The sequence below is a fragment of the Garra rufa genome, chromosome 24 (assembly GCF_049309525.1).
Source record: "Garra rufa chromosome 24, GarRuf1.0, whole genome shotgun sequence".
In the NCBI taxonomy this organism is placed as follows: Eukaryota; Metazoa; Chordata; class Actinopteri; order Cypriniformes; family Cyprinidae; genus Garra; species Garra rufa.
The window spans coordinates 39519917-39538100 of NC_133384.1; the positions used below are offsets into that span (position 1 = coordinate 39519917).

Consider the following 18184-nt stretch of genomic DNA (forward strand, 5'->3'; position numbering starts at 1 on the left):
TCCAGAGAACTGACTCTGAGAGCTTGAGGAGCGTGTGGGTGTTCTCCATCAGGTCCTGTTGGGAATGAACACAGCAGACGTACCTCTCAGCTCTCCGCAGAACTCCAGAACGGATAGAAAGACATCAGGAGAAGAACGAGACGACCCTCACAGACGGAGAAAGAGACACAGATAGAGCAGTGAGGATTTCCTTTGACTGTGTGTGTGTGTGTGTGTCTCCGCCCACCAATCGCTCGCCCCGACTTCCCTCTCTCTCTTTCTTCTCCGCATGTCATTAATGTCCATTGTCTTCTCGGTTTACAGCTCTTCCTAGAGCTCATCTCTGCTCATTCAGACTTTGAGACTCACAGAAACGTGGGTAATTTAGGGAAAGCGCTTCCAGATGTGGGTAATGACCACAACAGCATTCCCAACACCGCTGCTTTAGTTTAAACAAACATCTCACTCAATTCAGCTCCTGACAAATGACCCGAGACGCAGCGCAAAACTCAACTCAATGGCTTTAATCATCTCACAAATGAACGCTTTTGATTTTATCAGGCACAGAGACATTTGTTTAAAAGTTACTTTTTGCCTTTACATTTCTAGATTTTTCAACTTGTTTGAAAGTCGTCATGAAATCACAACAGACATTTTCAGGGTTATTATAGTTGACTAAAACCAAAAACTTATTTTGATGTACTAAACTAAAACTAAAAATTAAAAATGCAAAATCTAAAGACATTAAAAAACCCACAAGATTACAAAAAGTTTCATTAAAATTAAAATAAAGCTAAGAAATTTAAATGCACAAAAACTAGAGACAAAACACAAAATTACAAAAGGTTGAACAAAATTTAAATAAAGTTAGAATAAAATTAAAAAATGCAAAAAAAAACATAAGATTACAAAGTTGAAACAAATTTAAAATATTAATAAAACAAATCAAGTCCTGCCCTATGTTCCTCTATTTGATGTACTAAAATAATAAAAATTGAAAATGCGCAAAAACTAGAGACATTTTAAAAACACACACAAAATTATAAAAAGTTTAATTAAAATTAAAATAAAGGTAGATTTTTTAAAGCAATTTAATAAAAGAAATCAATGTATGCCCTATATGGTCCCCTATTTGATGTACTAAAACAACTCAAATTAAAAATGCATAAAAACTAGAAACATTTTTTAAAAAACACACAAGATTACAAAAAGTTAATCTAAAATTAAAATAAAGCTAAAAATTCTAAATATTAATAAAATAAATCATGTTATGCCTTATATGGTCCCCCATTTGATGTACTAAAATAATTAAAATTGAAAATGCGCAAAAACTAGAGACATTTTTAAAAACACACAAAATTATAAAAAGTTTAATTCAAATTAAAATAAAGGTAGATTTTTTTTTAAAGCAATTTAATAAAAGAAATCAAGGTATGCCCTATATGGTCCCTTATTTGATGTACTAAAATAACTAAAACTAAAAATTTTAAATGCACAAAAACTAGAGACAAAATTACAAAAGGTTGAACTAAAATTAAAATAAAGAATTAAAGTAAATTAATAAAAGAAATCAAGTCCTGCCCTATATGTCCCCCTATTTAAAATAACTAAAACTGAAAATTTAAAAATGCAAAAAAAATTGACATTTAAAAAATAAAAATACAAGATTACAAAAAGTAACTAAAATTTTAAAAAGCTAGAATAAAAAAAGTCCTTCCCTGTTGCCCTATTTGATGTACTAAAATAACTAAAACTAAAAATTAAAAATGCAAGAAAACTAAAGACATTTAAAAAACAACACACAAGATTACAAAAAGTTTAACTAAAAGTTTAAATAAAGCTAAAAATTCTTAAAGAAACCAAGTCCTTACCTATGTTCCCCTATTTGATGTACTAAAATAACTCAAATTGAAAATGCACAAAACCTACATTTAAAAAAAAACGCACAAAATTATAAAAGGTTTAATTAAAATTAAAATCAAGCCAATTTTTTAAAAACCAATTAATAAAAGAAATCAAGTTATGCCCTATATAATCCCCTATTTGATGTACTAAAATAACTCAAACAAAAAAATTTAATGCACAAAAACTAGAGACAAAATTACAAAAGGTTTAACTAAAATTAAAATAAAGCTAGAATTTAAAAAAGTAAATTAATAAAAGAAATCCAGTCCTGCCCTATATGTTCCTCTATTTGATGTACTAAAATAACAAAAACTAAAAATTAAAAAATACAAAAAATTAAAATAACTACAATTAAAAATACACAAAAACTAGAGACATTAAATAAAAAAATAAAAAACACAAAATTACAAAAAAGTTTAACTAAAATTAGAATAAAGCAAAAAATAAATCAAATTCTAAATATTAATAAAGAAATCAAAGTCTTGTTCTATTTGTTCCCCTATTTGATGTACTAAAACAACTAAAAATCAAAATCAAAAAATGCAAAAAATGTTTTTTGAAAAAAAAAAAAAAACACACAAATTTATAAAAAGTTTAACTAAAATTAAAATAAAGCTAGATTTGTTTTAAAACCCTAACCTGCCCTATATGTTCCCCCAATGAACATCATTTTTACTCAGAAATAACATCATAAACTTATTCCCACTGGAAGCAGATCACCTTCATGATGAAAGCATTTGACCATCTGATCAGTTAAACTCTCATAGGCAGGCAGTCTTAAATTCTCCACTCTTTATAACGGTCTGGACGTCCCGCGGCCCCCCGTGATGAATGTAGGTCAGCGTTGAGGGAAACTAAACTCAAAACATGTGCTGCCGGTCACGGTTCCTGTGCGGCCGGTGGAACCCGAGAAGCTGCTTGAAAGATGCAGAAATCATGAGCTCATTCCTCCAGGAACGTAAACAGCTGGACCAAAAAACTAAAGCAATTCAACTTTGTTTTGCATTTCAAAAAGGTACATGAAATACGACTTTCCTAACTCTTGACGGTCCAACGGAGGGCATGCATTTAATCAAATCAAACTGTCTCCATCTCTGATGTTGATGAAAACAGCCATCCATTTCATCAGAAGGACCGTGCCAAGCGTCTTCTGGTGAAATATTGGCTCACAGGTTTGTTTTTCGCTCTCCGGGCGGCATAAACCAACATGAATCCATCAGGAACGCAAGCCGCTTTCCTCCCAAAGTCTTAAAGAGAAACATCTGGAGTCTAAAAATACCTTTCGAGCATTAGAGAGTCGGATTCCAACACAACCAAACTAGGAAAAATATTCAGAATCAATTCAAGATTTTAAGTTCTATTTAACTAGTCAGTTAAAAAAGTCCTTACTAAATATTAGAGATGCTCAACTTAGTAAATTAATAAGAGAAATTAAGTTCTGCCCTATATGTTCCCCTATTTGATGTACTAAGATAACTAAAACTATAAATTTAAAAATGCAAAAAAAAAAAAAACACTAAAAGACGTTTAAAAAAAACAACATTACAAGAAGTTTAACTAAAATTAAAATAAAGCAAAAAATTAAAACAAATACTAAATATTAATAAAAGAATAAAAAAGAATAAAAAATATTAATAAAAGAATCAAGTCCTGCCCTATGTTCCCCTATTTGATGTACTAAAATAACTCAAATTAAAATTAAAAATACACAAAAACTAGAGACATTTAAAATAATAATAACAATAATAATAATAAAAAACCACAAAATTAAATTACAAAAAAAATTAACTAAAATTAAAACAAATACTAAATATTAATAAAAGAATAAAAAAAATATTAATAAAAGGATCAAGTTCTGTCCAATATGTTCCACTATTTGATTTACTAAAATAACTCAAATTAAAAATACACAAAAACTAGACATTAAAAAAAAATAATAATAAAAAACACAAAATTAAATTACAATTTTTACTGAAATAATAATAATAATAAGCTCAAAAATAAATTACAAAAAAATTTAACTAAAATTAAAATAAAGCAAAAAATTCAAACAAATACTAAATATTAATAAAAGAATCAAAAATAATAAAAAATATTCATAAAAGAATCAAGTTTTGCCCAAAACTAGACACATTAAAAAATAAAAAATAATAATAATAATAATAAAAAACACAAAATTACAAAAAAAATTAAGTCAAATTTTAAAAAAAGCAAAAAATTAAAACAAATTCAAAATATTAATAAAAAAAAATCAGTCTTGTCCTATTAGTTCCCCTATTTGATCTACTAAAATGCAAAAAATGAGACATTTTGAAAAAAAAAAAAAAAAAATTACAAAGTTTACAAAAAAAATGCAAGTGGCTTTTCTCCCAAAGTCTTGAAGAGAAACATCTGGAGTCTAAAAATATACCTTTCGAGCATTTGCGAGTCAGATTCCAACACAACCAAACTAGGAAAAATATTCTGAATCAATTCAAGATTTCAATTTCAATATAACTAGTCAATTTAAAAATTCCTTACTAAATATTAGAGATGCTCGACTTAGCAATCAGTTTGCATGCTCAAACTCACACGCACGAGTGTTTCGGTGCCGACTAGAAAGGGAATGTTGATTAAAACAGAGCGCACAGCTGGAATCTGACCCTAAAGTGGCCCCAAACACCCCACACACACTATATTTAATCAGCCCGGCCCGATTTACCCCCAGCACTTCACCGCCGTCAGCAGATCGCAGCACTCCAGCGGGTGAAAGCCGGAGCATTAGCTGCAGGACACGATGGACAACAGATCAATAGAGCGGCTCTGGACTTTAAAGATTGATATCAGCGCTGGAGATGTTTGCATCAGAGCTAATGGAGCAGTAATGACTAAGAGAAGAGCACTGATGGTCACCACTGATGACTAACGGCATGTTTGACTCCAATACTAGACCAGCACAAACCACAAACACTCCTTCATTATCTGGAGTGACGCTTTCAAGAGCTTCACTCACACATGAGTGTTTTAAACCCAATCCTTACACTCCAGCCACATTCAGATCAATGCAATCAAAATCAGCTGAATGCAACTATTATTAGCTCAGCTAAGAACCTGTCCTGTGGCTTTACCATGGTGCACCAATGGTATCGGTAGTGCAATTTATATAATATAACCAGGTACTTTAAAGGCTTAGTTCACCCAAAAATGACATTTCAACATTGATTATAATCAGTTTCTCGAGCAGCAAATCAGCATATTAGAATGATTTCTAAAGGATCATGGAGATGTTCACTTCTTGAACAAAAATGTACAGATAATTTACTCAGCCCGTTGTCATCCAAGATGTTCGTATCTTTCTCTCTTCACTCGTAAAGAAATTTTGTTTTTGAGGAATTTCAGGATTTCTCTCCATATAGTGGACTTCTATGATGCCCAAAATGGAGTTAAAATGCAGCTTCAAACGACTCGAAACGATCCCAGACGAGGAAGAAGGGTCTTATCTAGCGAAACAATTGGTCAGCTTCTACAAAAATTGAACTATTTATATACTTTTAAACCTCAAATGCTTGTCTTGTCTAGCTCTGTATGAACTCTGTATTCCAGTACATGATCAGTGTTGGGGAAAGTTACTTTTAAAAGTAATGTGTTACAATATTGAGTTACTCCCTAAAAAAAGTAACTAATTATGTTACTGAGTTTATGGAAAGTAATGCGTTCCGTTACTTTTGCGTTACTTTTTAAATCTGGGCAGGGCTTGTTTGTTTTTAATATAAAAAGTTGTATTTTTGTCAAATGTAAAAGCCTTTTCACAGCAAAAGCTTCAGGATTAGAGAAAAGAAAATTGGCGTCTGTACAGTAGACCGCAGAAGAACAAATGTCAACTCTTCAGCTAAAAAGAAAGGAAGACAAATGTTAGATTATTGTGAGTAATTTTTGTTTATTAGTATGGATGAATTGGATCATCGAAGGTCGACAGCAAAGACATCGGTTAATAAAATATATTTGTATTATTTAACATTTAATTATCACAGGTTTGCTTGAATTTCAGTATTTTTATTCATTTTGAAGAACACTGTATCTGTTTTTAGTGAGTGAGATGAATTAATGCATGTTCACATTTATTCTAGAACTAAAGGAACATCTTACTCACAATTTCTCTCAACATGGAGACAGGAGAGCTTTTCATCAATAAATGAGGGAAAAGTAGCTTATTTGAAAAAGTAACTCGGATATTTTCTTGTCAATTAAAAAGTAAAGCTTACTGTCTTGAACAGAAGTGCACATGCGCATCGCAGAGCTAGACAAGACAAGCATTTGAAGTTAGAAAGTTTATAAATAGTCAGTTTTTTTTAGAAAATAACCAATCGTTTCGCTAGATAAGACTCTTCTTCCTCGGCTGGGATCGTTTAGAGCTCTTTGAAGCTGCATTTAAACTGCATTTTGGAAGTTCAAACTCAGGGCACCATAGAAGTCCACTATATGGAGAGAAATCCTGAAATGTTTTCCTCAAAAAACAATTTCTTTACGACTGAAGAAAGAAAGACATGAACATCTTAAATTGAGTACATCTGTACACTGAGCCCAAACAGTTGGATGGCAGTGTGTGCGTTCACTAGAGCAGAGACTGAGTGTGCTTTTACAGAAAGGAAGTCTACTGCCACTGAAACTTCCTGTTTGGCTCAAGCAATCGGAAAGCCTGTTGAATGTCAAGCATGTGCTATATACTGCTCTATATTCCCCTGAACACACCCACAGAGATCAATAACACAACATTAACTTCCTATTAGTCTCAGTGACGACGCTCTCAGACAGAACGGAAGAACCACGCGCTTATGCTGAGAGGACGCTCAACCAAACACTTACAATCAGGTCAAACCAGCGCCTGCTATCATTAATCAAGGTCACACAGCGCTTACAACCAGAACAAATGCAGAAACTACAATAATAATGCGTCACTCAAAACAGGATCAGATTACAAGTGCATGCTGTATGTCTCAAAATATACTTGAAGATTTATATTAGTTCATGTTTGGACTCTCATTCAACTGAGAGAAAACACCGATCCAGACACAAAACTCATGAGGCATGAAACAAAAACACCTCGAGTCTGATGGTTTTCTCACGCGGATACCAACGGTACGATTTACCAGTCAAATGTGGATCCTCACATTCATGCAAAGCAGCGTGTGACTGTGGTAAAGCCACACAAACACCATGTGTGTGTGAGTAACTAACACACACACACACACACACAGCAGCAGCATTTTAATAATTCATTTACACAAAAACACTTTCTTTAATGTGTAAACACTTCCTCTGATCCGCCAGAACTGGTTTGTTCATTGTTTTGGTCCATCTTGACTCAAGTAACACAGACTCTAATAGAGTATTAAGGTTTACCATGAAATTTACATGATTTTACAAGGCAATACCATGGTACATGTCCAAATAAGTCATGAAATTACTCTATATGGTGGTGCATATATGAAACAGAATGCAATATAACTTATAAACAATGCACTACACTCAAAAAAGTAGGTTGCATTAACTTGACAAATATAAGTTTAGATCGAATAACTATTAAAGTAAGGTGAACTTTGCTGTAAAAATTTGTTTTCTTCACTACTACTTAACTCTAAATTATCTAATAGTTATGATGTATTTACTTGGAATATTCAGTTTTTTTTTTTTTTTTTTGCACATTTTATTTGGAATGTGTTTATAACTAAGTTTTCAATACTAAAGTTCAAGCTAATTTAATTTACAAATTAAATTACAATTAAATTATCAAAGTTTAGATGGCATAACTATGAAAGTAAAGTGAACTTTGCTGTAAAAATTAGTTTTAACTCTAAATGATCTAATGTTATGTTGTATTTACTTGGAATATTCAGTATTTTCATTTTGGTACATTTGAATTTTTTTAACATTTAGTTGGAAATTTTTAATAACTAAGTTTTCAACAACAAAGTTCAAGCTAATTTAATTTACAAATTAAATTGACAAATTTAAGTTATTTGAACCCAAAGTTTAGATGGAATAACTATGAAAGTGAGTTAAACTTTGCTGTAAAAATTAGTTTTCTTCGCTACTACTTAACTCTAAATTATCTAATGGTTATGTTGTATTTACTTGGAATATTTAGTATTTTTTTACATTTTGGCACATTTGAAGTTTTTTGAACATTTAGTTGGAATATGTTGATAACTTTAAGTTTTCAATACCAAAGTTCAAGCTAATTTAATTTACAAATTAAATTGACAAATTTAAGTTATTTGAACTCAAAGTTTAGTTGGAATAACTGTGAAAGTAAGGTGAACTTTGCTGTAAAAAGGTGTTTTCTTCACTACTAAACTCTAAATTATCTAATGGTTATGTTGTATTTACTTGTAATATTAATTTTTCTTCTTTTATTTGGCACATTTTAATTTTTTGCACATTTAGTTGGAATATGTTTATAACTTTAAGCTTTCAATACCAAAACTCAAGCTCATGGATCTGGCTTATTTTCTTAGTTCAACCAAACTAAGAAACTATAACAAAACTTACAATAGCAAATATAAAATTTATGAAAACACCTTTGGTTCAACAAAGAATTTGTTGTCAATTAAACATGACATTTTAAGGCAGTGGAGTATTGAATCAACAAATTATTTTTTCATTTTTTTATGTTAGTTAATCCCATTATGAGAAAACGGAGGTGTTTCGCTCTGACAAAACAACGCTGGATAAAAAAAACAACAAAAAAAAACCTTCTCAAAATCCTATTTTTTCCCCTCAACTGTTCCTCATTTATTTTGCTTGTGCTTTGTGTTTAGTCTTAAATTCACTCTAATACTGTTCTTAATGAATTTTGTATTTGGATAAAGTAATGCATGCAAATGTTCAAACTAAAGCCAAGATTAAAAACTAACAAACGAAACCAGTTCAGAGTTCAAATATTAACCATGTTTTGTTCAAACACAAACAAACTTTATGATGATGAGAGAGCTGCAGATAAGCATGTCATTGCATTAGTATTTATGCCGGATCTTATCTGTAGGCACTTATCAATCAAACCCTCATTAACCGTCTGTTTACCGACTCGCTCTTCCTCGTCTGATCTATAAACAGCATGATTTACAGCACTAAAGGCTGGTTTACCATAGTAAAACCGCTCTGATTACCTGTGCATGTTGGCGTGTGTGCTCTCATGGCTGTCCTGACGTGAATGAAGAGCTTCTAACAGGAATTCTGCTGTTCTTCCTGTCAGGTGGAATGCGGTCCGGCAGCATTGGTGTCACTCCTGCGTTCTGATCTCAGATCAGCCACAGACACTTTATGGCTTTTTATAGTCAACTCAACAGAGTCAGTCTAGAGTTCACGCGTTTGTTTGTCTGAATGAATGAGTTCAGAGATTCCACTCAACATATCTGAAATATGTCAAACATTCCACAGACTATCTTGATCTTCAGTGGAAGAAGAAAAATGACACTTGTTTACTTTCACTTAATCAGTCGCATAGAAAGAGTGTACAAACTGAGAGATTTTCGGTCATAATGTTGCTTGAAATCTAATTATCTGGCTTTGAATAGAAAAAAATCTGGATTTTCATATTTACAGATTACACTCTGCAGTAGTTAGTGCATTAATTAAGATAAACTAACAATGCCTGTTACATTTGTTGCGGTATTTATTAATATTTGTTAACATCAGTTATCTGTTGCATTCCTATGACAAAAAACATGGGTCAGTAAGGTTCTTTTCTGCTCACCAATAAATGTATTTATTTTTAAACACAGTAAAATATTAAATATTATAATATTTTAAAACAGCTGTTTTATTAATTAAAATGTAATTTATTTCTGTGATCAAAGCTGAATTTTCAGCAAAATTGCTCCAGTCTTCAGTGTCACATGATCCTTCTGAAATCATTCTAATGTGCTATTTGCTGCATTTATTTGATCAAATATACAGTAAAAATCTGAAATATTATTATAATTTCAAACAGCTGTTTTCTATGTGCATATCAATTAAAATGTAATTTATTTCTGTGATCAAAGCTGAATTTTCAGCATCTTCAGCGTCACATGATTCTTCAGAAATCATTCTAATATCAGGGTTCGTGCTTAAAGTACTTGAATTTGGCTTATTAAATGAAATTCAGATCCCTTAAAAATGTCAATATTCCTGAAGAGGTGTTTGAAAAGATTGAATTATTGAAAGACATTAGTATCTGTGAAAAAGATACATTCGCTACAGGCAATTTGAAGTCCCAATCTTGAGTTGAAATTGTTCCATCGCAAATGATTCACTGTTTCGAATGACTCCAATCGGATTGCATTTCACAAACTGTTCATTCAGATCAGGACTTTAAATCACGTATCGCAAATCATTTGATTTAAAGTGGAATTTTAGAGCCGGTTCGCCAATTATTAGACAGATTGGAACTTTGCAAATCACAAATCATTTGATTTAGATTGGAACGGCTTTGACTCCTGATCTGAAATGATGGTTTGTTAATCATTTGATTTAGATCGGAACTGCTTTGACTCCTGATCTGAAATGATGGTTTGTTAATCATTTGATTTAGATCGGAACTGCTTTGACTCCTGATCTGAAATGATGGTTTGGTAATCATTTGATTCAGATCGGAACTGCTTTGACTCCTGATCTGAAATGATGGTTTGTTAATCATTTGATTTAGATCGGAACTGCTTTGACTCCTGATCTGAAATGATGGTTTGTTAATCATTTGATTTAGATCGGAACTGCTTTGACTCCTGATCTGAAATGATGGTTTGTTAATCATTTGATTTAGATCGGAACTGCTTTGACTCCTGATCTGAAATGATGGTTTGTTAATCATTTGATTTAGATCGGAACTGCTTTGACTCCTGATCTGAAATGATGGTTTGTTAATCATTTGATTTAGATCGGAACTGCTTTGACTACTGATCTGAAATGATGGTTTGTTAATCATTTGATTTAGATCGGAACTGCTTTGACTCCTGATCTGAAATGATGGTTTGTTAATCATTTGATTTAGATCGGAACTGCTTTGACTCCTGATCTGAAATGATGGTTTGTTAATCATTTGATTTAGATCGGAACTGCTTTGACTACTGATCTGAAATGATGGTTTGGTAATCATTTGATTTAGATCGGAACTGCTTTGACTCCTGATCTGAAATGATGGTTTGTTAATCATTTGATTTAGATCGGAACTGCTTTGACTCCTGATCTGAAATGATGGTTTGTTAATCATTTGATTTAGATCGGAACTGCTTTGACTCCTGATCTGAAATGATGGTTTGGTAATCATTTGATTTAGATCGGAACTGCTTTGACTCCTGATCTGAAATGATGGTTTGTTAATCATTTGATTTAGATCGGAACTGCTTTGACTACTGATCTGAAATGATGGTTTGTTAATCATTTGATTTAGATCGGAACTGCTTTGACTCCTGATCTGAAATGATGGTTTGGTAATCATTTGATTCAGATCGGAACTGCTTTGACTCCTGATCTGAAATGATGGTTTGTTATTCATTTGATTTAGATCAGAACGGCTTTGAGTCCTGATCTGAAATGATGATTTGTGAATCATTTGATTCAGATCGGAACTGCTTTGAGTCCTGATCTGAAATGATGGTTTGGTAATCATTTGATTTAGATCGGAACTGCTTTGACTACTGATCTGAAATGATGGTTTGTTAATCATTTGATTTAGATCGGAACTGCTTTGACTACTGATCTGAAATGATGGTTTGGTAATCATTTGATTTAGATCGGAACTGCTTTGACTCCTGATCTGAAATGATGGTTTGGTAATCATTTGATTTAGATCGGAACTGCTTTGACTCCTGATCTGAAATGATGGTTTGTTAATCATTTGATTTAGATCGGAACTGCTTTGACTCCTGATCTGAAATGATGGTTTGTTAATCATTTGATTCAGATCGGAAATGCTTTGACTCCTGATCTGAAATGATGGTTCGTGAATCATTTGATTCAGATCGGAAATGCTTTGACTCCTGATCTGAAATGATGGTTTGTTAATCATTTGATTCAGATCGGAAATGCTTTGACTCCTGATCTGAAATGATGGTTTGGTAATCATTTGATTTAGATCGGAACTGCTTTGACTCCTGATCTGAAATGATGGTTTGGTAATCATTTGATTTAGATCGGAACTGCTTTGACTCCTGATCTGAAATGATGGTTTGGTAATCATTTGATTTAGATCGGAACTGCTTTGACTCCTGATCTGAAATGATGGTTTGTTAATCATTTGATTCAGATCGGAAATGCTTTGACTCCTGATCTGAAATGATGGTTTGTTAATCATTTGATTCAGATCGGAAATGCTTTGACTCCTGATCTGAAATGATGGTTTGTTAATCATTTGATTTAGATCGGAACTGCTTTGACTCCTGATCTGAAATGATGGTTTGTTAATCATTTGATTCAGATCGGAACTGCTTTGACTCCTGATCTGAAATGATGGTTCGTGAATCATTTGATTTAGATCGGAACTGCTTTGACTCCTGATCTGAAATGATGGTTCGTGAATCATTTGATTTAGATCGGAACTGCTTTGACTCCTGTTCTGAAATGATGGTTTGTTAATCATTTGATTCAGATCGGAAATGCTTTGACTCCTGATCTGAAATGATGGTTTGTTAATCATTTGATTTAGATCGGAACTGCTTTGACTCCTGATCTGAAATGATGGTTTGTTAATCATTTGATTTAGATCGGAACTGCTTTGACTCCTGATCTGAAATGATGGTTTGTTAATCATTTGATTCAGATCGGAAATGCTTTGACTCCTGATCTGAAATGATGGTTCGTGAATCATTTGATTCAGATCGGAACTGCTTTGACTCCTGATCTGAAATGATGGTTTGTTAATCATTTGATTTAGATCGGAACTGCTTTGACTCCTGATCTGAAATGATGGTTTGTTAATCATTTGATTCAGATCGGAAATGCTTTGAGTCCTGATCTGAAATGATGGTTTGTTAATCATTTGATTTAGATCGGAACTGCTTTGACTCCTGATCTGAAATGATGGTTCGTGAATCATTTGATTCAGATCGGAACGGCTTTGACTCCTGACCCCAAATCTGAAAACTAAACAATTATCTGGCAATAAAAAAAAAATAAAAAATCTAGATTTCTTTATTTATTTACAGGTAGCACTTTACAAGAAGTTCTCATTAGTGCATTATCTTGTAAAGTGGTATCTTATTGTAAAGTGCTAGTCATTTACATTTACGACTATTTAGATTTAACCAAAGCGACTTACAGAAGAGCAATAAAAACAATATTCATAATATACAAGAGACTTATTGATGTATTATAGCCACCAAAAGACACAGAACTTCATGAAGTCGACTTCTCATTCTAGATTATAGTTAGCTCTAGAATAATAAACCCTCATTAGATCATCATCATCATCATCATCATCACAGCAGTGACGCTCAGCATCTGTTTTCATGTCAAATTACAGTCTGTACAAGATAAACATCCAAGTATCTGGATTAGAGGTGAACAAAAAGAGATTTACATACAATTCAGTTTACAGTCAAAGAACCAACTACTTCCTCTGATGATTCAGCTGAGCATTCTGGAATCAACACACATTTGTGATCTCATCTAGAAATGCAAAGTATGTTAATGCTTCTAAATACAGACTTCACTCTCTCTCTGACAAATGTCTTCTGATTTTCTCTTTTGATTTTGATGTGGCATGTCAAAACCATTTCAGTTTCTGGATGACAAACTAGTCAGTTGTCAGATACAGTGTGTGTGTGTGTGTGTGTGTGTGTGTGTGTGTGTGTGTGTGTGTGTGTGTGTGTGTGTGTGTGTGTGTGTGTGTGTGTGTGTGTGTGTGTGTGTGTGTGTGTGTGTGTGTGTGTGTGTGTGTAAAACAATGGTCCAGCGTCACTGACAGCAGCACACGACTCATTCAGAGACACACAGAGATTCACACGAGTACAGGACAGGACTTCCCTTTGTACGCGACAAAATGCTGACAGAAACGAGCTTTCAGCAACAACCACTCAAACACACACACACACACACACACACACACACACACACACAACGGTGCTTTCAGTTTGCGTGAATTGTGTCACTTAGTAGGATACAACATGACACCACTGACCTCTAGACAACAGCTGTGTGTGTGACTGGAACATTCATCAAGTCAGAACACACTTTTCCAGAATCTCTCTCTAGATCATGCATTTTATCTGAAAAACAAAACAACTGCTGCTGAAAAGTTTGGGATCAGTTAGTCTTTTCTGCTCATCAAGGCTGCATTTATTTGATTAAAAATACAGAAAAATACTATAATATTGTGAAATATTATTTCAATTTAAAATAACTGTTTTCTATGTGAACATATTTTAAACTGTAATTTATTTCTGTGATGCAAAATTGAATTTTCAGCATCATTACTCCAGTCTTACTCCAGGTGTCACATGATCCTTCAGAAATCATTTTAATATGCTGATTTATTACTAGAATGATACATTTTGGAAACAGCTTAATGTTTTTTTGGAACCTGTGATACTTTTTTTAGGATTCTTTGATGAATTAAATGTTTTAAAAAGAACAGCATTTATTTAAAATATAATATTTTCTAACAATGTAAATCTATGCTATTACTGTTTATTAATTTAACAAATCCTTGGTGAATAAAAGTATTAATTTCTTTCAAAAAAAATTTTTTTTTTTTTTACACAAAAATTACTAAACCCAAACTTTTGAACAGTAATGATTATTGTTAGAAAACCTTTCTATTTTAAATAAATGCTATTCTTTTTAACCTTTTATTGATCAAAGAATCCTGAAAAAAGTATCACAGGTTGCAAAAAAATATTAAGCAGCACAATTGTTTCCAACATTGATTATTCTACTAATAAATCAACATATTAGAATGATTTCTGAAGGATCATGACACTGAATACTTACGTAATGCTGATGAAAATGTAGCTTTGCATCACACAAATAAATTACATTTTAAAATATATTTACATAGGAAACAGTTATTTTACATTAAAATAATATTTCACAATATTACAGTTTTTTCAGTATTTTTAATCAAATAAATGCAGCCTTGATGAGCAGAAGAAGCGTCTTTAAAAAACATTAAAAATCTTACTGATCTCAAACTTGTGAACAGTAGTGTATATTGTTAGAAAACCTATTTTAAATAAATGCTGTTCTTTTTAACCTTTTATTGATCAAAGAATCCTGAAAAAAAGTATCACAGGTTGCAAAAAAATAATGATAATTCTAATAATAAATCAGCGTATTGAGATGATTTCTGAAGGATCACGTGACACTGAAGACTGGAGCAATGATGCTAAAAATGTAGCTTTGTATCACAAGAATAAATTACATTTTAAAATATATTCCCATAGAAAACAGTTATTTTAAATTAAAATAATATTTCACAATATTACAGTTTTTTCAGTATTTTTAATCAAATAAATGCAGCCTTGATGAGCAAAAGAAGCGTCTTTAAAAAACATTAAAAATCTTACTGATCTCAAACTTGTGAACAGTAGTGTATATTGTCAGAAAACCTTTCTATTTTAAATAAATGCTGTTCTTTTTAACCTTTTATTGATCAAAGAATCCTGAAAAAAAGTATCACAGGTTGCAAAAAAATAATGATAATTCTAATAATAAATCAGCATATTGAGATGATTTCTGAAGGATCATGTGACACTGAAGACTGGAGCAATGATGCTAAAAATGTAGCTTTGTATCACAAGAATAAATTACATTTTAAAATATATTCCCATAGAAAACAGTTATTTTAAATTGAAATAATATTTCACAATATTATAGTTTTTTTCTGTATCTTTGATCAAATAAATGATTAGAAATGTCTTTAAAATCCATTAAAAATAGTAATGATTTCAAACTTTTAAACAGCAGTGTTTACAATCACTAGTCTTGATTCCTGCAGACGTGTGTCTTTGTGTCTGCCATGCGCTATAATGCTGAAGTCAAACATCAAGACTGATTACAGCAGAAGCTGGAGACGCAGCAGAAAGCAGACACACACAGACTGATATTAAAGCTCCTCATGCTGTCATTAAGTGTAATTCCTGCTCCGTCAGACTCTGTGTTTATGTTTTCCTGCAGCACATAAATCAGCCAACATCTCCACCACTCACACAGCGCTCTCTGGCTCCAATCTAATCGAAATATTTGAAGACAGAAGAGCGAAAGAGCGTCCCGTCTCTGCCTGACTCTGATACAGACCGATCATGACGTCATCTGATGAGACACGAGATCACAAACTCAAGCAAGGCATGCTGGGAACATCAGAAAACTAGCGAAGAACTGAGTCTTGAGCAGCTTTACATTAACTTTTACTGAGGTTTTGCCACTTTTTTGTAGCAAATCTGATAAAACATGATTAACACACCTCACAAAGTGATTTTATGCCACAAAAAAAATTAAAACAGGTGGTTGCATCTTTTTATTTCAGTTAACATCTCAGAATTCTGAGTTTATATCTTACAATTCTAAGAAAAAAGTCAGAATTGTGTTATAAAAAGTGCTATTTTTATTTCAGGCAGAAATGATTGTTTTTCTCTGAATTTGTAGTTTACATCTAACAATTGAGTTTTTTTTTTTTTTTTTAATAATTGCAACCTTTTTATCGGAATCTGTGAGATATAACCTCAGAATTCTGAGAAAACTGAATTGTGAGATCATGTAAAAGTGCCATTTTTTTTATTTCAGGCAGAAATTGAGTTTTTCTCTGAAATTTTAGGTTAGATCTAACAATTCAGGTTTTTTTTGTTTTTTTAATAATTGCAACTTTTTTATCGGAATCTGTGAGATATAAACTCAAAATTCTGAGAAAACTGAATTGTGAGATAAAAAGTGCTATTTTTTTATTTCAGGCAGAAATGATTGTTTTTCTCTGAATTTGTAGTTTACATCTAACAATTCAGGTTTTTTTTAATAATTGCAACCTTTTTATCAGAATCTGTGAGATATAAACTCAAGATTCTGAGAAAACTGAACTGTGAGATCATGTGAAAGTGCCCTTTATTCCTGGCTGAGACAGGCTTCTGTATATTTCTGCGCGGTGGTTGTTCAGATAAATGACAGAATTAATAATGAATGAAAGAGTTTGCATTTGTTAATTGAGCAAACACTTTATCAGTGACGTGCTTGATGAATATGGGGCAGGGTGGAATACGATCATGTGCTTTCGATGTACTGTATTTACTCTGCAAATATTTGAAGATTTTAAAAACATGTTCAGGATCAGACACCAGAACAGCAGGATTACAAACTTATGTGACCCTGGAGTCTTCAGTAGCACTAGCCAAAAATCATTAGGATAGTAAGTAACAATCATGTTCTGTGAAGACATTTTGTACATTTCCTACTATAAATCTATCAACACTTCATTTTTGATTGGTAATATGCATTGCGTAGAACTTCCATTGGACAACTTCAAAGGCGATTTTCTCAATATTTTGATTTTTTTGCACCCTCAGATTGCAGATTTCCAACAATCTAACAAACCATACATCAATGGAAAGCTTATTTATTCAGCTTTTAGATTATGTCAATTGCAAAAAATTGACTTTACGACTGGTTTTGTCATATTTGGTCACATATGTGATTCATAGAGACCAAATGATTTAATATCACTCTGACTGATCACTTAACAGAACAAACTGTGTTCATGTTCAGATCAGATGCAAATGAGCAGGAACTAGGTTTACATCAAAAACTATAAAAGAACATAAAGACTTCAAACTCAAATCATGCAAAGCAAAATAAAACAGGATTTCAAAAAAAAAAGTTTAAAGGAAGATTTTATGTGAGTGTGCGCGCGCGCGTGTGTTAAAGTGTATAGAGAGAGAGAGTGTGTGTGTGTGTGTGTGTGTGTGTGTGTGTGTGTGTGTGTGTGTGTGTGTGTGTGTGTGTGTGTGTGTGTGTGTGTGTGTGTGTGTGTTAGTCTCTAACCTGTTGTCTGCTGCATGTTTGTGCTCATCTCCGTGAAACGTCAATGAATGAAACGCAGTCAGAATCACTCCGCCACAGTCCTTTACATCCATCCTCCATCAGATCACGGACACACTCACGGAGATCACGGCACGCGTGTGTTTCTGCTGTAATTCTCGAGAGTGTGTGTGAGATCCGACTGCCATGAAACTCGGACGCGCGGGGCGGGGCTACAATCGTCCGCGACCAATCAGCGCACAGTGGGCGGGCATAAATTAACATCAAATATTTCCTCTGTCAGTTAGAATTGTTTAATGGCTGTTACAAAGTATCAAATGAA

General features: G+C 32.6%; 1 protein-coding gene across 1 annotated transcript in view; it reads right to left on the reverse strand.

The window, feature by feature from the left end:
• Positions 1-17957, reverse strand: part of LOC141300723 (rho GTPase-activating protein 18-like) — a 40363-nt gene extending 22406 nt beyond the window's left edge. Inside the window, exon 1 of the mRNA XM_073831022.1 lies at positions 17866-17957. Coding sequence (XP_073687123.1) covers positions 17866-17957 — 92 coding nt within the window. The remainder of the gene's footprint in view (positions 1-17865) is intronic.
• Between the last annotated feature and the right edge of the window lie 227 nt (positions 17958-18184).